General features: G+C 42.8%; 1 protein-coding gene across 13 annotated transcripts in view; it reads right to left on the bottom strand.

The window, feature by feature from the left end:
• Window positions 1-25,780, bottom strand: part of dst (dystonin) — a 637,976-nt gene that overhangs the window by 72,344 nt on the left and 539,852 nt on the right. For all 13 annotated transcript variants that reach the window (XM_063040140.1, XM_063040054.1, XM_063040111.1 and 10 more), the window contains 8 exons: window positions 17,068-17,271; window positions 14,562-14,793; window positions 13,614-13,840; window positions 5,535-5,657; window positions 4,099-4,200; window positions 2,841-2,942; window positions 2,520-2,693; window positions 2,133-2,288 (listed from right to left, as the gene is read on the bottom strand). In XM_063040140.1, the coding sequence (XP_062896210.1) occupies window positions 2,133-2,288; window positions 2,520-2,693; window positions 2,841-2,942; window positions 4,099-4,200; window positions 5,535-5,657; window positions 13,614-13,840; window positions 14,562-14,793; window positions 17,068-17,271 (1,320 nt within the window). The remainder of the gene's footprint in view (window positions 1-2,132; window positions 2,289-2,519; window positions 2,694-2,840; window positions 2,943-4,098; window positions 4,201-5,534; window positions 5,658-13,613; window positions 13,841-14,561; window positions 14,794-17,067; window positions 17,272-25,780) is intronic.

Below are 25,780 nucleotides of genomic sequence, written 5' to 3' on the forward strand. Positions count from 1 at the left end.
TTTGACACATGTCCATACAATGAAACGCCTTGTTTGCATCAAAATCAGTAACCATTGTGCTGGCCAGCCTGCCAGTGTCTCCATGTTGCTGGCGCCAACAAAGCATGCCAACTTACTAACCATAACCTATACATCTTTGGACTGTGGGAGGAAATCGGAGCACCCAGAGGAAACCCAAGCGGTCATGAGGAGAACGTACAAACCCCTTACAGAGGGCAGTGGGAATTGAACTCCAAGGTTACAGTTGGCGCTGTAATAGCGTTAACGCAACCATGCTGCCCTTCTATGGGAATGGTCACAATGCTGGCGCTGGTGAAAATCACTATGCTAGACCTGTGACAATTGGATCATAAAAAAACACACCCAGAGTAGCTGAGAAGAATATCAATTCTTCCAGTGAGCCTTAACTTCACTGTAGTTACCTCGATCTACAGTCCATGTTCAGGCTGTGTTTATGGAAATGGAGCACAACACAATGATTGTGAAAGCAACAGTAAATGTGTTCACTGGAACACTGCAAACTGATTCAAAAATTTCCTTATAGGATTCCATAATTTAAGAAAGATACGGTGCTGATAGGCCGGTAGCATGGTGGTTCTCACAAAGCTTTACGGTGCCAGCAATGACCGATCGGGGTTCAGTTCCTGCCGCATCCATTGGGAGTTTGCACGTTCTCCTTGATTCTGTGTGGGTTTCCTCCCACATGCCAAAGATGTATGAGTTAGAGTTGCAGCCATGCTACATCAGTGCCGGAAGGAGTAGCAACACGTGCACAATGTCCCCAGCACATCCTTCGACAGCGTAGGGCGCTGACACAAAAGATGCATTTCAATGCATGCTTCGATGTATATTTCACAAATAAAGCTAACCCTTTTTCTCTTGAAAAATTAGGGACTTTAGTCATTTGCCACAGTTCAGTCACAACCTTTCCTAAATAAAACAGCCATTTGTCACTGCTGTACTCTATAATTAGATCTGTAATTAGATTTACATCATCAAAATTTTATTGAAAGGATTAAAAACAGAAATATAGGTCAGCTGGCATTCAAATGTGAAACAACTAATCATTGCTTTTCATGTGATTCTGTCTTTGCTTTCAATGCCTGTTGAAGCTGTTTCTCACATGTATACACGTGGGAGAATAATCTTTCAGATACTGACCGGCCTGCTGTTCACTCAGGAACAAGAGGACCATTTATTTATTTTGATTTAGAGATTCAGCACGTAACAGGTCCTTCCACCCCAGCAAGCCCTTAATGTCCAATTACACCCTGCGGCCAATTAGCCCACCAACTCGTACGCCTTTGGAACGTGGTAGGAGACCGGAGCACCTTGAGGGAACAGGGAGAATGTACAAACTCCTTACAGACAACAGTGGGAATTGAACCTGGGTCACTAACGCTGTAGTAGCAGCACGCTAATCACTGTGCTGCCCAGTGGGCTGAAACTCAATGACATCACTGTTAGCCACTGTCTGCTTAACCCTCAGTTGATCCTGCCACACAGTTCAACCGAAAAGGAAGGAAGGAAGCAACATGATTTTAATCAATAAAATGCAAATATATAATTCCTGATACAGGAGATATTATTTACTAAAACTACCCCGAATCATACTTCATGGTTTGACTGATAAGAAAGTTGCAGGCCAAGAGAAAGGACAGCAGAAGGGACGGTGATGCAGATAGTGGAACTGCTGCCTCTCAGCTCCAGCAAGCTGGGTTCAATCCTGAACTCAGATGAAGTCTGTGTGGAGTTTTCATGTTCTTCCCTACAAATGCACGTGGTTTCCACACACACCAAAAGGATGTGCTGGTTGTTCGACTGGCAACTGAAAATTGCTCCTGGTGCGGGTGAGAGCCAGAAGTGGTACAATTCATGAAAATGTGAAAGAGAATAGGTTACAGGAAATAAATGAGGGCGGTGGTTTGATGGGATTGCTCTGAGAACCAGCATAAACCCAAAGGAGCGAATGGCCACTTTTTACTTCAGAAGGAAGACTGTGAATGGGGTTAAAGGCTAATGGTATCTTTCTACTCTACAGGATTTGACAATCAGTTGATAACATAAACTGTAGGAAGGGAAACTCCATATACAACTGGAAGAAATTGATAACTGAAGATGACATTACATACGTGATGTTTGGCAATTGCAATTTCAATAGCTTTAGGATCTCCACCAACTGCCTTCTGTTCACTTAGCAGCTCCTCAGTGTGGGTCAGCCACGTCATCAGTTCATCCAGGGCATGTTGGAACTGTCCCAAGGCTAACAGAGCACCCTCTAGTTTATGCTGCAACACACAAATTAATAAATCCTTATATGGTGGGACCGCACTTAAAATCCAAACAAACATTCAGTGCATGGTATGTGTCTTCCCATCATCTTCCATTTTGCTCAAATACTCACACAGCAGGATCAGAGTTGGAAATCACTGTGATTGTCCATTAAAGGCACAAAGGCAAATTGTAGGCAAAGGCTAGACTGATATTTACAAAGCCCGAAACTACTGCAGGTTCACTACCTGTCTGTTGACGATTTTCCCGTCCAGGTTTTCCCAGAAATGTTTCAGCTCATGCAGAGGCTCCTGTACAACACGCTTATTACTTTCTTCATTTACTTTCTTCAGTAACAATTCTCCCTGATGATTCAGTCGTTCCATCTCTATTTGTTGCTGATATACTTCGGTCTTAAAGTGCTGTTGAATGTCAGAGCATCAAAGGCAGATCAGGATCAATCACACAACACTTCTTTCAGAATCAGAAAGCTTTACTCTGTGCTTTTATGAACTATAACCGATATTAATCTTCAATTCTGCTCAGTGGATTAGCTGCAGATTACATACCTTGAGCTCAGCAATTTGTTGTTTCACAGTATCCAGATCTGTACCAACTGGGGGCATGGTATTCAATTTACTTTCTGCAAAGTCCATCCAGTCAAACATGGCCTGAATTTAGAGGAGGAAGATGTGTTAATATATTTGCTAGTGCATAATATCCAATACAACCCAAACTTTCTTCTTGAGAAAAAAGTTCTTTATCTTTCCTTCTCAAAAAGAACGCAAACTTCAGCTAAGAATTTCATCAATGGTGTTTGGTTGATATAAATGAATGTGTGGCCCAGCTATTCAAAACAATATTGTCTCACTTACATTCAATACAAATTTTGAAATTAAATGTTTCTTAAATGTTCAGAGCTTGTCTTGAAACAGGGAAAGGGAGGGAACACAAATGAAACTGAATTATTGTCATTTTCAATTACATCAAACACCTGATTTTCTATTCCAAAGGGAGTACTGAGTGCCATTCAAGAGTTTAATGAATTCTCAAATGATGCTAGATCATCTGTTTTGTGTCTCTGGTCAAAAAAAATTCTTCCATTATGTTAAAGAGGTCATGGTTCTTGACCTTTCCATGGTGTTCTCCAAGACTAGACAACAGAAGGCTCATCAGAACACTCTACACTGATAACATGTCAAAAGCTGTTCCCCAGGGATTAACAAAAAAGAGCAAAGTCTTATCTATGTCAAAATATCAAAATGTTGTATTTGTATACCACGAATGAGTTTCAGATCATCACTACATCTAATTATCAGGGTAATGACGAACTAAATTTCTTTTACGCATAGATGTAATTATCTAAATGGTCTGCATCCAATGATTCCTATTCCACCAACTTCATAACTCTAAACTATTACAATAAATAATTTCCATCTCCCGTTTCAGGCAAAGTAATCCAACTTGGAAGATGCAACATGTGGACGACAATATTTTACACTAAATACCTCAAATGTTGCAATGTTTACACCAAAGTTAGGAATTCCCTTAACAGATGTTCCAAAGGCGCTCTGTGCAAAGATCAATTGGAACAAAGAGGCCAGGAGCCTCGAATCAGTCATCACCCATTAACTTAAACTGAAGCAAAATTACAGGAAGCAAGCGTGCGATTTCCCAATCAGCGTTGGAAAGGAAACCATCTCAATCCTGTTAGATTGTCTTTAATGTATACTGTAGTTTGTTTTATAAGTAAATGGAAAACATTCGTGAACTGACAAGTCATTAGAAATCAAAGCGTATAAAAGAAGTTAAAATTGGAAACACTACCTGCAGCGCATCCTGGAACTGAACAGCCTCCTGCATTGCTTCATCCAGACGATCAATGCGATCTTTCCATGCCTTATTCAGATTATCCCAGGTACCGTTCAGCTGCATACAGAAAATAAGAAACATTTTCCACCTTCAGATGACACAGATCTTTAATCTTCCTTTAAAAACCAAAGCAAATAATTTGATAAACCTGCAAACAATGATTCTTCTATGAGTAAGACGAATTATGCATCAAACATTATGGACGCAAAGAGATTGTGCTGATGCTGGAAATCTTGAGCAACATACACAAAATGCTGGAGGAGCTCAGTAAGTCAGGCCTGACTTACCCAGTTTCTCCACTTGCTGAATTCCTGGTGCATCAAAATTCTGTTACTTGCTACTATTTGTACCCATTTCCGATACCACACCAGTGTTATCCCTTATCTAAATGAAATAACTGTCTGAATGCAGACCATAGGAACCACTGGAATGTGCCAACCTATCGCACTGAATGGCATTTGGCCACATTGCACTGCTGCAGTGAAGGGTCACGGCCTGAAATGTCAACTGTTTATTCTTCTGCATAGATGCTGCCTGACTTGCTGAGTTTCTCCTGCATTTTGTGTGCATTCCTCACCTAGATACACCTGGAGGAAATCTGCTCAAGAGGGAGCTGTGCTACATTGCAACGATCTCTGCTGTGCCACAGAGGACAAGTGGCAGCTGTGAAAGGAGAGACTGAACAACCAAACGATCCAATCACAAAGCAGAGCCACCATATAACCTTACCCACAATGCACCAGGACATATGGATCCCAGATCGGCCTCCACAGCCATCTGGGGACCAACCAATAGACAACCCCTTAGGAGGACATCATACTTGACTCAAGTGATCTCACTGCTATCACCTCCCAGCTTGTATTTCACCCCCACCCACCCACCAATCTTCTTATTCCTTTCCAGTCCTGATGCAGAGTCTCAGCCTGAAATGTCAACTGTTTACTCCCCTCCGTAGATGCTGCCTGGCCTGCTGAATTCCTCCAGCATCTCAAGATTTCCAGCATCTGTGCCTTTAAAATACAGAACTAGACAGTTTATACTTCATGTATATAAGGCACATCAGACCATAGGTATCCTACACGTATTAATGTGTTCAAAGCAGTTCAGAGAAGGTTTACTTGATACCTAGAATGGCCTGATTACCTCAGGAGGAAATGATGGACAGGCCAGGTATGCATCTGCTGGAGTTTTTAAAACATTTTGGCATTGGAATTAAAATACACCAAATTGAATAAGGTGATTAACAACCTGCCCTCATTCATCATAAGGCTCCATGAAGTGCTTATGGTTTAACACTGTTCACTGACCAAGTATTTTAAAAATGCATTTCTGAGTAACAGACAATTTTTTTTAGCTCATATCAACATTGTTCTGGTCACATGGGGACACACCTCGTCTACGTTTTTCTTCATTACTGGTTTATCAGGCTCTCCGCAGGCTGAGGTTAACTCGGCTCCAAGATTCTGAACAATCTCCAACTCTTCCTGAAGTCCATCAATTTCTTCTTTGATTGTCTGGAAAGCAGAAAAGAAATCATCCATCTACATAATTGGAGAGGAAAATCTCAGAAAATGAGACAAATCCCATGAGATCAGCAAAAGTCCCTCTAACAATAACTACCATCCATAAGATACCCAGATTCCTCTTACATCACATGAGAAATATTTTCTCCAAATCTCACCGCAGGCTGGATTGAGATTCCACAGACATCAATCACTCTTTGGAACTTTGCCCAGCTGCCATTAGTCACATCTTAGCCTGGACAACATGTGTTGATGGGATAATTGACCGCAGAGAGCAAACTACTGAGTTTCAATCTCTTCCCCCACTCCTGCATCACCCTCCACATCCCCCCACCCCCAATTTCCTGAAGCATCCACAGAAATACAGCCCTTGCTGGGGTCACTGGGCCAAGCTAATACCCAAGCCAGGATTCATGAGGCCAATGGCTGCATCAGCACCATCACCTCAGTTAGATCTATTGCCTAAGCACGGAGCAAATAGTGACAATTTTCCTCTGCTCTGCACTTCCAGTTCAATTTTTTTTAATGAAGGAAATCCAACAAGAGGCAAAAACTAACAGAAGATTTACTCACACAAGTTTCCAATCAGTTCAATACCCAATTATTTGGGTAATGTCTTTAATGTCTTTACCCAATTATTGCTTTTCAGTGTTTATGGTACGTTGCCCTTTTGACGGCTCTCAAATTTCTCATGATACGGAAGAAAGCCACTATGTCCATTGAGTCTATGTCAACTGTCAAAGCAATCCCATTATTCCTATTCCATCACCTCCCACCCCACAACTCCCTGTGACCTATTTTCTCTCACTTTCCCATCTAGTCCACCACACTTCCCCTCCTGCCCACCCACACCAAAGGTAACTTGCAGCAGCCAATCAAACTACCAACCGGTACATGGGAGGAAACAGAGTACCCCAGGAGAAACCCACGCAGTCACTGGGAGAGCATGCAAACTCTGCACAGACAGCAACCAAAGTTGGGGGTCAAACTCAAATTGTGAGAGCTGTCTCAATCTAAAAATGAGATCATATGATTCACACTGTGTTGGAAGACTGGTAGTCTGCTCAAAATTAAGGCTTGCCATGGAGGTCAGAGGGAACACCTCCTGGCTAACACTGGGAGCAGGTGCTGTGTCTCCCAACAAAATGCCAGGAGACCGTGGTACATATTGGTACAAATGACATAGGTAGGAAAAGGGAAGAGGTCCTGAGAAAAGACTACAGGGAGTTAGGAAGGAAGTTGAGAAGCAGGACTGCAAAGGTAGTAATCTCGGGATTATTGCCTGTACCACATGACAGTGAGTATAGGAATAGAATGAGGTGGAGGATAAATGCGTGGCTGAGGGATTGGAGCAGGGGGCAGGGATTCAGATTTCTGGATCATTGGGACCTCTTTTGGGGCAGGTGTGACCTGTACAAAAAGGACGGGTTGCACTTGAATCCCAGGGGGACGAATATCCTGGCGGGGAGGTTTGCTAAGACTACTGGAGAGAGTCTAAATTAGAATTGTTGGGGGGTAGGAACTGAACTGAAGAGATTAGGGAAGAGGTGGTTGGCTCACAAATAGAGAAAGCTTAGAGACAGTGTGTGAAGGCGGATAGGCAGGTGATAGAGAAAGGACACGCTCAGACAGACGGTTTGAGATGTGTCTATTTTAACGCAAGGAGTATTGTGAACAAAGCGGATGAGCTTAGAGCGTGGATCAGTACTTGGAGCTATGATGTGGTGACCATTACAGAGACTTGGATGGCTCAGGGACAGGAATAGTCACTTCAAGTGCCAGGTTTTAGATGTTTCAGAAAGGACAGGGAGCGAGGCAAAAGAGGTGGGGGCATGGCACTGTTGATCAGAGATAGTGTCACGGCTGCAGAAAAGGTGGACGTCATGGAGAGATTGTCTACGGAGTCTCTGTGGGTGGAGGCTAGGAACAGGAAGGGGTCAATAATTTTACTGGGTTTTTTTTTATAGGCCGCCCAATAGTAACATGGATATCGAGGAACAGAGAGAGGAACAGATCCTGGAAAGGTGTAATAATAACAGAGTTGTCGTGATGGGAAATTTTAATTTCCCAAATATCGAGTGGCATCTCCCTAGAGCAAGGGGGTTTAGATGGGGTGGAGTTTGTTAGGTGTGTTCAGGAAAGTTTGACACAATATGTAGATAAGCCTACAAGATGAGAGACTGTACTTGATTTGGTATTTGGAAATGAACCTGGTCAGGTGTCAGATCTCAGTGGGAGAGCATTTTGCAGATAGTAATCATAATTCTATCTCCTTTACAATAGCACTGGAGAGAGATAGGAACAGACAAGTTAGAAAAGTGTTTAATTGGAATAAGGGGAATTATGAGGCTATCAGACAGGAAATTGGAAGCTTAAATTGGGAACAGATGTTCTCAGGGAAAAATACAGAAGAAATGTGGCAAATGTTCAGGGGATATTTGTGTGGAGTTCTGCATAGGTACATTCCAATGAGACAGGGAAGTTATGGTAGGATACAGAAACCGTGGTGTACAAAGGCTGTAATAAATCTAGTCAAGAAGAAAAGAAAAGTTTATAAAAGGTTTAGAGAACTAGGTAATATTAGAGATCTAGAAGATTATAAGGCTAACAGGAAGCTCAAAAAGGAAATTAGGAGAGCCAGAAGGAGCCATGAGAAGGCCTTGGCGGGCAGGATTAAGGAAATCCCCAAGGCATTCTACAAGTATGTGAAGAGCAAGAGGATAAGACGTGAAAGAATAGGACCTATCAAGTGTGACAGTGGGGAAGTGTGTATGGAACCGGAGAAAATAGCAGAGGTACTTAACGAATACTTTACTTCAGTATTCACTATGGAGAAGGATCTTGGTGATTGTAGTGATGACTTGCAGCAGACTGAAAAGCTTGAGCATGTAGATATTAAGAAAGAGGATGTGCTGGAGCTTTTGGAAAGCATCAAGATGGATAAGTCGCTGGGACCGGATGAGATGTACCCCAGGCTACTGTGGGAGGCAAGGGAGGAGATTGCTGAGCCTCTGGCGATGATCTTTGCATCATCAATGGGGAAGGGAAGGGTCTCAGAGGATTGGAGGGCTGTAGATGTTGTTCCTTTATTCAAGAAAGAGAGCAGAGATAGCCCAGGAAATTATAGACCAGTGAGTCTTACTTCAGTGGTTGGTAAGCTGATGGAGAAGATGCTGACAGGCAGGATTTATAAATATTTGGAGAGGTATAATATGGTTAGGAATAGTCAGCATGGCTTTGTCAAGAGCAGGTCGGGCCTTATGAGCCTGATGGAATTTTTTGAGGATATGACTAAACACATTGATGAAGGAAGAGCAGTAGATGTAGTGTATATGGATTTCAGCGAGGACTTTGATAAGGTACCCCATGCAAGGTTTATTGAGAAAGTAAGGAGGTATGGGATCCAAGGGGATATTGCTTTGTGGATCCAGAACTGGCTTGCCCACAGAAGGCAAAGAGTGGTTGTAGACGGGTCATATTCTGCATGGAGGTTGGTGACCAGTGGTGTGCCTCAGAGATCTGTTCTGGGACCCCAACTCTTTGTGATTTTTATAAATGACCTGGATGAGGAAGTGGAGGGATGGGTTAGTAAGTTTGCTGATGACACAAAGGGTGGTGGTATTGCGGATAGTGTGGAGGGCTCTCAAAGGTTACAGCGGGACATTGATAGGATGCAAATTGGGCTGAGAATTAGCAGATGGAGTTCAACCCAGATAAGAGTGAGGTGGTTCATTTTGGTAGGTCAAATATGATGACAGAATATAGTATTAATGGTAAGACTCTTGGCAGTGTGGAGGATCAGAGGGATCTTGGGGTCCGAGACCATAGGACGCTCAAAGCAGCTGCACAGGTTGACTCTGTGGTTAAGAAGGCATACGGTGTATTGGCCTTCATTAATCGTGGAATTGAATTTAGGAGCTGAGAGGTAATGTTGCAGCTATATAGGACCCTGGTCAGCCCACACTTGGAGTACCATGCTCAGTTCTGGTCGCCTCACAACAGGAAGGATGTGGAAGCCGTAGAAAGGGTGCAGAGGAGATTTACAAGGATGTTGCCTGGATTAGGGAGCATGCCTTATGAAAACAGGTCGAATGAACTCGGTCTTTTCTCCTTGGAGTGACAGAGGATGAATTAGAGGTGTATAAGGTAATGAGGGGCATTGTTCGTGTGGATAGTCAGAGGCTTTTTCCCAGGGCTGAAATGGTTGCCACAAGAGGACACAGGTTTAAGGTGCTGGGAAGTAGGTGCAGAGGAGATGTCAGGGGTAAGTTTTTTACTCAGAGAGTGGTCAGTGTGTGGAATGGGCTGCCGGCTACGGTGGTGGTGGCGGATATGACAGGGTCTTTTTAGAGACTTTTGGATAGGTACATGGAGCTTAGAGAAATACAGGGCTATGGGTAAGCCTAGTAATTTCTAAGGTAAGGACATGTTCGACACAACTTTGTGGGCTGAAGGGCTTGTATTGTGCTGTAGGTTTTCTATATTTCTATGTAGACCGAAGTGTTAAATCTGAATTGGCTGTAGGTCAGTCTGACATCTGCAGGGAAGTGTCCGAGGCACAAACAGCAGGCACTCCCCCTCACTGTCAGCAAAGTAGTTGTGGTCTGCAGTCCAGCGGAGAACCAACTAGACGGATGCTGGTCACCAAACCATCTCAAACCACAGCCTCAACAGTTTCCTGCTCTCCTTCCCACATCAAGCAAATATTTCTATCCCACTTCTGTTGGGACAACACCAGGAAGAGCGGCTCTCTGTGCCATCCAGAGTCCACTGGAGGCTGGAGGCTGAAGAACGCGGACTGTGTTGCTGTCGGAAGACTGCGTACGTGCATGGGTGGAAGGTGGGAATGGGACTTGCTTTGCTGATTTATTCCTTTCTGTGTTCCTTTTTGTTGTGTTCTGCCGAGCATAGTGGGCATGCTGCACTGGCGTCAGAATGTGTGGTGACACTCACAGGCTGCCCTCGGTACCCTCTTGGGTGTGTCGGTTGCCTTCACGAATGACGCATTTCACTGTATGTTTTGAATCTTGAATTTGTATCCTGATCCACTCCAGTTTTATTAACTACGAACAAGTAGTTATGTTTTGTAACTTCAAAACATTAAACCAATTCAAAGGAAGACACAGGAGTCTGCGAATACAGGTCTAACTTTGTTTACTTCAAGCGAGGCACGTGCACATATCACATGGTAGTGTAATTACATAGGAAATTCACGTATTTGTACATATAATTGTTTAATTATAATGGGCCCTTTTTGTTTCTTTCTTTCTTTTCTTTACTAACCCTTTAGTTAACACTTACAAATATAATTCCTTTAATCGTATGCAGCGTGCTGTTATTTCTTGGCACTGAGTTGTAACAGGGTAGCAAATTACACAGCATCCACACAAACCATGGTGGGAGAGCCATCCCAATCTCACAGATTTGGCGGGACCAGACTGTGTATTCCCTAGACTTATGCCAGCGGTCTCCAACCACCAGGCCACAAAGCATGTGCTACCGGGCCGTGAGGAAATGATATGATTTGGCGATATGAAATGGTATGAGTCAGCTGCACCTTTCCTCATTCCCTGTCATGCACTGTTGAACTTGAAATAACCTATCAAATCATACCAAATAACACTAATATATAGTAAAAGTAGGAATGATATGATAAATACACAGCCTATATAAAGTAGGTGGGCAAGTGGCCAAGTGGTTAAGGCATTGGACTAGTGACCTGAAGGTCGTGAGTTTGAGCCCCAGCCGAGGGAACGTGTTGTATCCTTGAGCAAAGCATTTAATCACACATTGCTCTGTGACGACACTGGTGCCAAGCTGTATGGGTCCTAATGCCCTTCCCTTGGACAACATCGGTGTCGTGGAGAGGGGAGACTTGCAGCATGGGCAACTGCTGGTCTTCCATACAACCTTGCCCAGGCCTGCGCCCTGGAGAGGGAAGACTTTCCAGGTGTAGATCCATGGTCTCGCAAGACTAACGGATGCCTTTAATATAAAGTAGAAATAATGTATGTACAGTCTAGTTTCACTTAACAGAATCGGGAAGATTAAGCCAAACCCAATTTGTAGAAAAAAAATCGGCATGTACACACATGTGCACACAAGTGCCCGCGCAAGGCTTCGTGGTCATGGTAGTCTTTCTCAGGGTCAACACAAGTGTCACATATTTGACGGCTACTTTTGTCCCTTATTTGGGATTGAGAAAGTTGGCAACCGTACTTGAACACCCCCTTCCCCCGGTCAGCCGGTCCACAAGAATATTGTCAATATTAAACCGGTCCACAGTGCAAAAAAGGTTGGGGACCCCTGACTTACACAACCCAAGGAAACCGGGGGGAGGGTCCACGAACAAGAATGCTTAATCCACACATATATATAAAAGCTTAAATATTACTTAAATTTTAAATACACAACACAAGTACTCTCAATTTTACGTTTGTAGATACAAATTTCATGAATCTGGTTTTGACATGACGTTCATACCATTTCCTGTAATTCACACCCTTGGTGTCATATCTGTGGTATAAATGAGGTGATGTATATGATACAGGATAACACAGCATGTGATGGCTGCTTTACTTGCCTCTAGAGAGACATAATGGCTGGATAAAGATAAATGGGTATCAGTGCCTATAGCTGACTCAACTCCCAGCACTCTCTTTAACAAGGTTATTTTGATATTACTAATCAGTAAACCTCTGCGTTCCCATCCTCACAGCCACTAATGAAAAAGGCAGGCAGAGCAAAAACCCACACAATTGATTAAGCTTAATCAAAACAAGAATAGCTTTGCTATAATCCCAGATGATTAAGTGTTGGAAAATAATTCTTGCACTTTAGACCGGAGACACAATTATGAATTAAACAGGAACCCTTAACGTTAAATTACTCTTACTGAATTCATCTACATCCAGAAGACAGAAACAAATATAGTAACCACTTGAACGAAAGGTTCACACCCCAAAATTGAACTTAGAAATTACAAATTCTCCATTAACTAACAGAAAATGCTTATGTATTAAAAGCTGCTAGAAATCTAAGAACAGGTCAAATAATTTTTGTCAAACAATTGGTCTGTTCAGTCCAACCTGTTTGACAGTCTTGGTTTGTGTTCAGTTTTTCATTGATTCTATTGTGTTTCATGTATTTATTGTGAATGCCTGCAAGAAAATGAATCTCAAGTTTGTATATGATGACATATACGTACTTCGATAATAAATTTATTTTGAACTTTCATCATAGGATAACATATGTTTATCCTTCCATCATGCCCTTGCCCATCTTTCAAGGATCAAGGATCAAATTTATTTGTATTTGCCAAACATGTTTACATGTATTGGAAAATCACTGTGGTGTGTTTGTCAGGGCACAACATGCAACAAAAACAAACAACTTTCAACAATTCTTAAGAATTCTAGAAAAAAAATCAATTTACAGGTTAAAGTACGGCTACGGAATAAAATGTGCATATATTATCAATACCAACATGTACTTATAATGTAAACAAAGTGGTCTGAAGTGTTTAAAGGGCATTGCAGTGAAGGGAGTAAAAGATGGGGGAGGGGACTAACTAGAGTGGTTGATCAGATTAAATGCCCGGGGGGGGGGACATATGAATATTCAATTCAAATCCTTTTTACTGTGTGATTCTAAACCTGGCTGCATAATTAAATTTCTGCAATCTATTCGGGTGTCCAAATTAATAGGCCATCGCCATTTTCCAGATATGGACAGCCGTGTTTAATTTAAGGATAATAACAACACAGTATGATCTACTACATTATTTTTATTCTGTCAGTACTACATTGGTGTATATAATGAAATCTGGAAACGCGGTTTTCTCTGAGTGGACTGATGGACAATTAGAGGAAATGGTCACACGTGCATTTCACAGGGGGCAAAAGTTTCTTTCCAATGATTCATTGTATACAATAAAGTGTTCCTTACCTCTAGAGCTTCCTGCTGTTCTTTGACAACAGATGGATCTATCCCAGGTTCCTCCAGTTCTCGGATCAAGTCCTGAGTATCCTTAATGGTGGCAATGAGAGCAGAGTGATCACACCAGAATTTCTCGGCCAGGTCCATCACATCGAGCAGCTTGGCCTCCCGTTCCTCTGCCCGGGTCTTGATGTCCGCCCAGTAGAAGACCATTTTGTCCAACTGCTCTTGAACAGCTTAAAGACAGAATAAGCTCATCAGAAACAAGTCAGTTCCATCTTGTGAGGCCAATGTAATAAAACCAGCAATCCAGATCCATGGCCACATCCTAAAAACTGGGGATATAAATATAGTTTAAAAAAAACAGTTTGCTGGCTTCAGTGAATATCTTCTACACTTTCCCTACTGCTGTAGTACCTTACCTATAGTGTGGCCACCATGGGTGTACACAATATTAGTCAACCCACAGCTGCAATATGATGTCAAATATTATACCCAATACTTCGGTCCATTAAGATAAGATTAGCTTTATTTATCACATGTACATTGAAACATCAAAACTTACAGTGAAATGCATCATTTGTATCAAGTCTGTTCAGCAAGGATTGCGCTGTGGGCAAACCAAGTGTCACCATGCTTCTGGTGCCAACATAGCATGCCCATAATTTACTAATCTTATTCTTAACTGCACACCTTTGGCATATGGGAGGAAACTGGAGAGCCTGGAGAAAACCCATGCTTTCATGGGGAGAACATAAAAACTTCTTACAGACAGTGCTGGAATTGAACCTGGGGCACTGGTGCTGCAATAACATTATACTGACCTTGCCAACTAAAACCCACAATCATACTAGACAAAACCAAATGTATGTCGTCAATCAATTCTCAAGCATCATTGAACATAGATGGAAATCAAAGTGCAAAATCGAACAGGGCCTTTCTCCCACACAGAATTACCTTTGGCACAGAAGTCTTTGTCAGTTCCTTCAGAACGCCCAATCAAGTTATCACCCCGTTGCTTGAGGGTCTCAAACGCTGGCTGCAGCTTCTCCAGTTCCATAGTGACATTCTTGTTTTCACTGATCTGCTCTCGGATTTTCTCCACCTCGGCCGAGATGGAAGGCGGCTGCCTCAGCTTGACTGCAATGCGTTCCAGAGCCTCGAGCATGGGGTTTATCTTGTCATGAAACTGCAAAACAGCCAATGGGAAGAGAGTTATTGTGGTATAGATCTGAGTACAAACTGTGTTAGTCTCTGTGCTTTCCCTCCTCTCCTACTCCTTATCCAGATCTCCAAATTTACTTCAATATATGCACTCTCACACACAAATCCAAGGACCCAGGCATGGCCCTGAACACAGGTGATGCTTGTTTGGAGTTTGCATACTTTTGTAGATTTTTGCTGGGTATTTCATTTTCCTCCCACATTTCAAAGACATGATGGTAAGTTCACGGGCTATTGTAACTTGTTCCTTTGTAGGTAAATGGCAAAGGAATCAAAGAGTGGAGTTGATGGGAAAGTGGAGATAGAACATGTGTGAGGTTACAAATCACGGAGAGACACTAAGGGAAAGTCAAGATTTTCCATGGGAGCTAGCATACTCCCAATGGGCTGAAAGGCCCATTGTCATACTAAGCAACTTAACATCATATGCCATGCATCAGATACTTTCTAAAATTTCAAACACATCTACCTTTTCTCTTTGCCTGTAGCATTCCTCATAGCATAATATCTCTCTACAACTTGGTGTTGCCTGTCCTGCCCAATAAGCTTTTGTGTTCTAGGTGTAGAACCCAGTTTCCTCAGCATCTGCTGGTGAATACAGCAGGTCAAGGCCTGTACTTGTAAGCACCACTAGCGTTGTTAAAGTGTCTTAAAAATATTTTATGTGGCCCCAGTACATAGGCAACTCCTAGTGAACATGCTCAACATGCAGTGAGTGGATGGTACCGACTGAAGGAGTAAATTTTAACTGTTGGCAAGGAAGCTTCTTCAGGCTTTTGCTTTTACCTTTATCCTTTTTTGTTGCTTTTGTTTTGTATTACAGCCACAGAGCATTAGATCACAGAAACCTGCCAGTTAGCCCATCTAGTCCATGCCGACCTATTATTCTGCCTAGTCCTACTGACCTGCACTCAGACCACAGCTCTCCATACCCCTCTCTTCTGTATACTTATCCAAACTTCTCTTCAATGTTACAATCGAACACACATCCACCTCTCCTGCCGGCAACCCGTTTTACACTCTCACTCTGAGTGACCCATAAGACATGGGAGCAGAATTAAGCCATTTAGTCCATTGAGTCTGCGCTGCCATGCAATAGTTTGTCTTCTTTTTGCATGTTGGTTACTTGTCAGTTCTTGCTTTTGCATAGTTTTCAGTAATTCTACCTTTTTAACTTTTTTTTTTCCTGCACACGCCTGTATCTCAAGGAGGCATTAATAATTCGATAATAAATTTACTTTGAACTTTCGATTTGTCATCTGGACAAACTGTGGTGCACAAACTCCCGGGACAGCAACAGTCCAAAGCATGCTCTGACAGAGCCTTCCATCTGCAGGCACCAAGCGTCACTCCTCATGCGGAGGGAGTCAATCATATCTGTGATGGAGCGAGGCAGAGAACGACAGCCAGAATACCAAGGCAGACAGGCAAAACATGGAGCTAGACAGACAGAGCACGTGAGGTGCACAGGCAGGCAGGGAGCAGCCCAGATGCAACATGACCAGGACTCAGAGATGAAGACAAAGAGAAAGGCATACCAAGAGAGAGAAAGAATGTGAAAACAAGATCAGAAGAAGGATGAGCTGGCGGCTCAAATGGAAATGGGACAAGGTGTAGGTACACAATGACAAGTGTTAAACATTGCCAGATCTGGGGACAACACTGCTAAAACTGGACCACTGCTGTTGCTTTGCCACCCTGAGCACAGCTTCAGGTCCGATGCAAACTGATACTGCAGTAATACCACAGCTGCTATGTCTTGTATTTAAATTTCATGAGACACATTTAGTTCCCCTATACCACACAAAGAAATGAACCACCTACCCCGCAGAGCACACACACTCTTCACCGCACCACCCCTCCCCCCACTCCCACACACCTCAATGCCTTCACTCTCACCTCCATCACCTGGATGACCCGGCACAATGCAATTTTGGAACGGATAAAAGTTTTCATGATCAAAAAAGATGGAAAACAAAAAGAAAAGTGAAGTTAATACAATGTTAAAGAAATACACAGAACAGTAAAAGCCCTTTGGCCCACTTAGAGTAAATGGACAGAATAAAGGAAGAATGATATTAGTTAACAGACAGAAACAAACATGCTTGGCTGGATGTGGTGACATAAGTGGATTATACAAGTTTGCCCAATTTAAACTCAAAACAAACTGGATACACCTTACAGACAGTAGTAAGCTGTCATGGCAACACTAACAACAAAGTAGTAGGGTAGTCCATACCTGAGTGGACTGGGAAATGGCGTCATCCAGCGAGATGGCTCTTTGCTTGACAGCTTCTTTGACCTCACTATAAAGAGCATCAGCTGCAGTGTACTTCTGTTGAATGGCCAGGCCTTCCCGAGGGCTCAGCTCCAGTAACTGAGGTCCAGTCTTGTTCATTTTGTCAATGTGGGGCTTGTGTTCAGCTATTAGCTCTCGTAGTTGCTGCAAAAGAATTAAGACCAACATAGTTCCATTAAAGTTGCTCCACTCTGCAAGGAACCCATGCCCCACCTCAGATATCTCTTTCCAGAGAATATCTCTTACAGAGAATGATGTCAAAAACAAAAAATTATCTACTGGGCTGCAGAACTGTAGGTGAAAACACCTTGTTCAGTGGAGAGCTCAGAGGAAGGAATGGCCAGACTGGTTCAGGCTGACAGAAATAAAGATCAGCTTTATTTCTCACATGTACGTTGAGGCATAGAGTGAAATGTGTCAACAACCAACACAGACTGATATGCATGCTGGGGGCAGTCCACAAGTGTTACCATGTTTCTGGTGCCAATGCAACATGCCCACAACTTACTAACCCCTACATTGTTTTTCAGAAAGCAGTAGGAAACACAGAGGAAAAACCACGCCGTTATGGGAAAACATACACATTCCTTACAGATAGCAGCAGGAATTGAACCTTGATTGTCGACACTATAGAGCATTATGTTAATTGCTATTACTGCCCTGTTGCCCAGTGGAGTTAGCCTCCAACCTGATGGCATGAATATTAATTTCTGGTAAAAAAAAATCCCCTCCCCACCCCCCCATTCCCCACTCTGATCTTCGCCTATTACTTTCCTCTGGATCTCTCCTCCTTCCCTTTCTCATATGATCCACTCTCCTCTCCTATCAGATTCTTTCTTCCCCAGCTCTTGACCTTTCCCACCCACCTGGCTTCACCTATCACCTTCCAGCTATGCTCTTTCCCCTCCCCCTCACCTTTTTATTCTGGCACCTTCCCCCTTCAATCCCAGTCCTGAAGAAGGACCTCAGCCTGAAACGTTGACTGTTCATTCATTTCTATAGATGCTGCCTAACCTGCTGAGTTCCTCCAGCATTTTGTGTGTGTTGTCCCAGAATATAATGCTGTTTTCTTTAACTCAGACATGAAGATGTCTGCAATGTCTTCATAACAAATATATATAGACATAAAATATCTGACTGAATAATTACATATCAGGTCTTAAGTTTTGGTACAAAACTAAATGTTTCAAAGGGTGTCAGTGAAACAGTTATATTTCTTGAGTAGAAGGCACACAATCGGAGTGTGCTGTACAGAGAAATCACAATATATTCCACACTTCAAGATGGATCAGAGAATTATGTTAGACTGATAACCCTCTAGACATGTGAGTCGGTGCGTCCAGAATTTGAGGCCTGGAATTCGGGGTCTCGTCATTGGTGAATCTCGAGGTCAATATCTAGGATTAAACCTTGATGGTTGATCGAAAGTTGAGGCCCAATAACAGAAGCCCTGGATCTCAAGTCTGCAACTCCACTGGAGAAGTCAGATGCTCAATGTCTGCTGGAAGCCCAGAGGCCTTGCCCTTGGTTTGTAGGCCTTGATGGGAGTGTGGGAAGGAGGAAAGGGGCTTGTTTTGCTGTTGTTGTTTTGTTACTCTTCTGTTGTTGTTGCTGCTTGTGTAATTCTGCTGGACATTGTAGGCATTCTATATTGGCACCAGAATGTGTGGCAACTCTTTTAGGCTGCCCCCAGCACATCCGTAGATTCTATTGGTTGTTAACACAAACAACACGTTGCACTGTATGTTTCAATCTGCAGTGCCGATGATAAATAAATGAATCTGAAACGTAGGACACACTCCATCCAAGGCAACATCATGAGGTATAGTCAGAAATGGACCATGTCTTTGCATAGATATATAATTTACAGCTTCTTGTGGTCAGATGCCTTTCCAGCAAGTCATCTAACCACAAGATCCAACGCAGGACTGTGAGGAATGCTGAGAGGATCATCAGGGTCTCTCTTCCACCCACCTGAGGCATTTCAAAGTAAGTTTACTATCAAAGTGCAAACACGAGGAAATCTGCAGATGCTGGAATTCAAGCAACACACATCAAAGTTGCTGGTGAACGCAGCAGGCCAGGCAGCATCTCTAGGAAGAGGTTCAGTTGACATTTCGGGCCGGGACCCTTCATCAGGACTAACTGACTTTCAGTTAGTCCCAACGAAGGGTCTTGGCCCAAAACGCCAACTGTACTTCTTCCTAAAGATGCTGCCTGGCCTTACTATCAAAGTGCATTTTTGTTACTATATACAACCCTGGCATTCACTTTCCTGCAGACACACTCAGTAAATCCAAGAATTATAATCGAACCCAACAGGTGGACAAACAATCAATGTGCAAAAGACAACAAACTGCAAATACAGAAGAAAAATAAAATCATAATTATCAATAAATAAGCAATAAATATCAAGCACTTGAGATGAACAGTCCTTGATAGTAAGTCCACAGGTTGTGGAAACAGTTCAGTGATGGGGCAAGTGAAGTTCAGTGAAGTTATCTCTTTTGGTTCAAAAGCCTGATGGTTGAGGGGTAATCACTGTTCTGGAACCTGATGGTGTGAGTCCTGAGGCTCCTGTATCTTCTTTCTAATGACAGCAGCAAGAAGAGAGCATGAGTGGGTGACGGGGGACCCTGAATTGGATGCTGCTTTCCTGCGACAACGCTCCAAGTAGATGTGCTTAATGGTGCGGAGGGCTTTACCTGTGATAGACTGAGCCACATCCACCACTTTTCGTAGGAATTTTAGTTCAAGGGCAGTGGTGTTTCCATACCACTCAGTGATGCAACCAGTTAATATATTCTCCACCACACATCTGCAGGAGGTTGTCAAAGTATTAGATGTCATGCTGAATCTTCACAAACTTCTAAGGAAGTAGAGGCGCTGCTGTGCTTTCTTCATGATTGCATTTCCGTGCTGGGCTGAGGAGAGGTCCTCCAAAATGACAGCACTGAGGAATTTAAAGTTGCTGAACCTCTCCACCTTTGATACCCCCCATGAGGACTCACTCCTGGACCTCTTGTTTCCTCCTCCTGTAGTCAATAATCCGCTCCTTTGTCTTGCTGACATTGAAAGACAGGTTATCGTTGTGGAACCACTCAGCAAGATTTTGAAACTCCCTCCTATATGCTGATTTGTCACCACCTTTGACTCGGCCAAGGACAGTGGCAAACTTGAAAACGACATTGGAGCTGTGCTTAGACACACAGTTATAAATATGAAGGGAGTAGAGCAGGGGACCAAGTATACATGCTTGTGGTGCACCTGTGCTGAAGGAAATTGTGGAGATGTTGTTACCAATCTGAAATGACTGCAAGTGAGGAAATCAAGGATTTGATTTCCTTAATGCACAAAGAGATAGTGAGACCAAGGTCTTGCAGATTATTCATTAGTTTTCAGGGATTGACGGTACTGAATGCCGAGCTGTATTTGATAAAGGGTTTGATTTCATTTTGCTGTCCAGATGATCCAGTGTTGAGTGCAGAGCCAATGAAATGGCATCTTCTGTGGACCTGTTGTGACGGTAGGCAAATTGGAGTGGATCCAAGTCGCTCCTCAGCCAGAGTTGATATGTTTCATCACCAACCTCTCAAGCCACTTCATCACTGTGGAAGTAAGTGCTACTGGATGATAGACATTGAGGCAGGATACCAGTTCTCCTCAGGCACCGGTATAACTGAAATCTGCTTGAAGTAGACTCTTTAGTCTGGAATTGCCACTCACCCATGAGATGGCTTTCTAGAGATCTTACCTGGACCTCTTGCCCCCGAATGCCTCTGATCTGGCCCTCAGCAGATTGCAGATCATCTGGTTGGAGAAGACTCTGAATGGTTTTATGGGAACACATTCGTCTACAACTGTTTTTATAAAGTCAGTGAGAACTGTAGTCAGAATCTTGACTCAAAACTCCTTCTGCCTCCTGCAACCACTTCTTTTTGCCCTTGCCTCTGGATCTTGCTCTTTAGCCTCGGCCTGTGTGCAGGTAGGAGAAGGACAGCCAAGTGATCAGATTTCCTGAAATTCAGTCTCAGCATGGAACAGTAGGCATTCCTTATCATGGTACAGCAGTGGTATAATGTGTCAGGACTTCTGGTGCTACAGGTTATGTACTGATGGTAATTGGGCAGAAATCTCTTCAAATAAGCCTGACTGAAATCCTCAACTATGATCTGAAATGCACTGGGGTGGACTGTCTCACGTTTGGTGACAGCTGCATGCAGTATATCAAATGCCCGATTACAGTCGGCCGATGGCGGTGTGTAACCTGCAATAAGGATCACGAAGGAGAACTCTTGTGGTAAATAGAATGGCTGGCACTTGTTCGTTAGCTGTTCCAGGTTGGGGTAACACAAGAATGACAAAACCGTCACATTGGACCACCAGAGAGAGTTCATCATGAAACACGCACACACACATACAGTCAGTCTATCCTGTGCATCAAGAAGCTCTTGTGTCCGATCGCCAGATCTGGCGTGCTCAGAGTAAGCCACGTCTCAGTAAAACACATAACACAAAAATTCTTCATTTCCCTCTGACACAGCAATCTTGCCCTCAGGTTCTCAAAATTTTTCCCTCGTGACTGCACATTTGTGAATAAGATGCTGGGTAAGGGGGGTCTCATTCTTCTGTGTTTCAGCCTGCCTTGGAATCCCAACTCCTGCCTCACTTCCAGCCATGGTGATATACCTTTGTTCACTTAAGGGTGCCGTAACTGCTTGCTTGAGCTAAACTGCTGGGAATTCAGAAGATCATGAAATCTGTATTTCATTGTTCTATTCAAAAATATATTGCTTAAAGGGAAATTAAATGTTGCAGATTGCAGTGAGAGTAGTTCAAAAGAGGTATACTTAGACAGCCGCCATCTTAGCTTGCTGTTTACCAGGAGTGCTGTGCATGCCGGGCCCTTAGCATTGTCAATGATCCCTCCCATCAATCCAACAATCTCTTTGATCCTCTACCATCAGGCAGGAGGTACTGTAGCATTACAACAAGGACTGTTAGGTTGGAAAGCAGCATTTTTCCCAGCCCGTGATACTGCTGAACTACCTGCTACCACCTCAGTCTCACCATGTTTCAAGCACCAGTAGCATTATACTGTTAACTATTCAACTTGTGTTGTAAATGCACCTTATTATTTGTTAATTTATGTTTGGTAATATTACTTTATGTGTTGTGCGTGAGTTATAAGAATTGTGTTGTGCGCCTTGGTCTGGAGGAACATTGTTTCGTTTGGCGATAACATGTATACAGTTGAATGAAAATAAACTTGAACTTAAACTTCTAAATTCAAAGAAATATTCCATTTAAAGTCAGAATACAGGAAGTGTTTTAGCCCAGGTGATACCGAGTAAACACCAGCTATAGCATTCTAACTAGTTGCATCACCATCCGATATGGGGGGGGGGGGGCGCCACTGCACAGGATCGGGAAAAAGTTGCAGAAGGGTGAAAACTCAGCTCATTTCATCATGGGCAATAGTCTCCCCAGCATCGAGGACATCTACAAAAGACGATGCCTTGAAAAGGCAGCATCCATCATTAAGCATTAAGGACACCTACAAAAGACAATGCCTCAAAAAGGCATTATCTATCACCCAGGATTTGCCCTCTTCTCATTACTACCATCGAGGACATGGTACCGGAGCCAGAAGACCGACACTCAACATTTTAGAAACATCTTCTTCCTCTCTGCCAACAAATGCCCGAATGGACAATGAACCTGTGTACACTACCTCACTTATTTTCTTATTGTATTTAATATTTTTTTAAATTATGTATTGTTGCTGCAAAACAATAAATTTCACAACATATACCTATTTGATTAAACTGATTTTGACTCTACCTTCTCCAAACACGAGGAAAATCAATTTAAATGTGTTACAACTGAGGTACAACACATCTATGCAGAGCAGAATGTTCTCTTTTAAAAACACAAATGGCAGAAGTAGACGTAGAACGAGGTCTTTCAGTCTGTGCTTTGAAGCATTTTGTTGACCAAACAAAACCTTCACAAATTAACTTGCCAACCTTGAACTAACAGTCTTAAAGAGTACTCTGGGTGAAACAGTGAGAACATTTGTTGTTTGGCAGTCATCCATATCCCAGAGGAAAAAGGAAATTCAAACAAACAATCTCTTTGAAGATGACATCATGGGTGAAAGCTTGATCAAGGAGCCCAAAATACTGAACCTTTTCCTGTGCTGAAACAAAGAGATTTCCAAAGAAGTCAGAGGAGAAAACAAAAACACTGGCCTAGAATTTGTGAAAATAAAATGTCCAGGGAATTGTCAGAGTTCATAGACATCAATCCACCCAACAGGTAGTACCTTCCATACTGTATATCTGTAGGTGCAAAGGGCAAATAGGAAAGTTACTATCAGCAATGGTGGGTGCTCCCTGACCCTTGACCCTTAGAAATCAGGGATTCACTGAAGAATCCTGTAACAAGGCAGTATGGTAGTATTCCCTATCTTTGTTATATGCATCTTCAGACTATGCAGATTCACAGTTATGCGAGGAACCTATTTCTACCAACTTCTCATTATATGCGTCCAAAACTCAGTTATGTGAGGAGCACTCCTTTCCCACCAATACAAGTCACGCGCGCACGCCTCACAGTCTCACTCCCGCCAGTCTCGCATTGGTTTTGGCAACGTATGGATGTGCAATCTTGCGCTCTTAAACTTTTGTGTTTTTACCTATGGTGCAGTGATTTTGTGCTTGAAATATTTAACTATGCCTCCTAAGCATCCGATGTCAAGTCCTGGGCCATCAGCCAAGCGGCAGAGAACTGCTTTAACACTTGGAAAAAGAAGTTGGAAATTATAAACAGGGCAGTGTCAGGTGAAGGTAACACAGCTCTGGGATGCTACCCTGTGCAGTTGCGGGCTATGATAGCTGAGTTAGGCATCACACCAAAGCAGGTGTTTAATGCAGACGAGACCGGGCTTTTTTGGAAGCGTATGCCGAAACGCACTTACATAGGTAAGGATGAAAAAACTGTGTCAGGTTTCAAGGCAGCAAAGGATAATTGACTTTGCTTATATGTTCCAATGCCGAAGGAGACTGTAAGATGAAGCCTCTCTTAGTTTACCATTCACTAAACCCCCCTGCTCTTAAGGGGTTGAGTAAGAATATGCTTCCTGTCCACTGGGCAGCTAACAAGAAAGCATGGGTCACTGGTCAAATCTTTGAAGATCGGTTTGCTAATCATTTTGCTGTTGAGACTGAACACTACTGCCGGGAACAGAATCTTGCCTTTAAAGTTCTTTTGTTGCTTGACAATGCGCCAGGCCATCCTAAGCATTTAGACAGCATTCATCCTAACATAACAGTGCGTTTCCTGCCGCCGAACACAACATCGCTGATTCAACCACTCGACCAAGGTGTGATATCCACATTCAAGGCGTATTTTTTACGGCGAACTGTCCCTCTGATGCTGCAAGCAACAGACGATTTTGAAAATCCCAGTTTACCAACAGTGAGAGAATGGTGGAAGTCCTTCAACATCAGACATGTCATCAACAACATTGATGAATCCTGGAAAGAGGTCAGGTCTTCCACCCTGAAGCAACGGGCAGAATTTTTTAAGGCTGCGGACACTTGGCACAAATGGCGATGGACATGGACCCATGTTTAGAACCGAGTCAGCATTTCAGTCGTTCCCTGCCGTTAACCCTTCTTCCCCACAAGCAAATTTATGCTGAAAAACAAAATGCTGCCAAGCAAACAACCCTCACCACTTTCTTCAAATCGGTGTCATCTCCTGCTGCTGGCAGTTCTAAGAGTTCTGTGAGTCTTCCTTCACCCCTTGCTGTGCTTGATATGATCCTGACGATCACAACCATTCATCTTATCCATGTAAAGCTGCCCGACACCACAACAACCACTCATCTCCCGGAGCGAACACACCTGCCACTGTTGGTGAGTACTGTACACCCTCGGATGTTAACTTTCTATGATTTATTACATTGAATATTACCTTAAATTGATGAAATATAATATGAATGTTGCCTTGTGGTACTGCTTTTGTGTCATATTGGCATGAAAATGTGAATAAATTACAGATAAAACATATTTAGCAAGTCCTCAAGAATGTATCCCTATTTTCTCCATTTAAATAATTATTCACATTATGCGCCAACTTCGAGGAACGTACCCACCGCATATAACGAGGATAGGGTGTAGAGCAGTCAGCATAATGTTACCACAATGCCAGTGACCCAGGTTCAATTCAGCTGCTGTCTGAATCAGAATCAGGTTTATTATCACCAGCATGTAATGTGAAATTTGTTAACTTAACAGCAGCAGTTCAATGCAATACATAATCTACAGAGAAAAAAATAAATAAAATAAAAACAATAATAATAATAAACAAGTAAATCAATCACATATATTAAATAGATTTTTAAAAATGTGCAAAAACAGAAATACTGTATATTAAAAAAAAGTGAGGTACTGTCTGAAGCTTCAATGTCCATTTAGGAATCGGATGACAGAGGGGAAGAAGCTGTTCCTGAATCACTGAGTGTGTGCCTTCAGGCTTCTGTATCTCCTACCTGATAGTAACAGTGAGAAAAGGACATGCCCTGGGTGCTGGAGGTCCTTAATAATGGACGCTGCTTTTCTGAGACACCGCTCCCTGAAGATGT

Source organism: Mobula hypostoma, chromosome 2 (genome assembly GCF_963921235.1).
Source record: "Mobula hypostoma chromosome 2, sMobHyp1.1, whole genome shotgun sequence".
Taxonomy (NCBI): Eukaryota; Metazoa; Chordata; class Chondrichthyes; order Myliobatiformes; family Myliobatidae; genus Mobula; species Mobula hypostoma.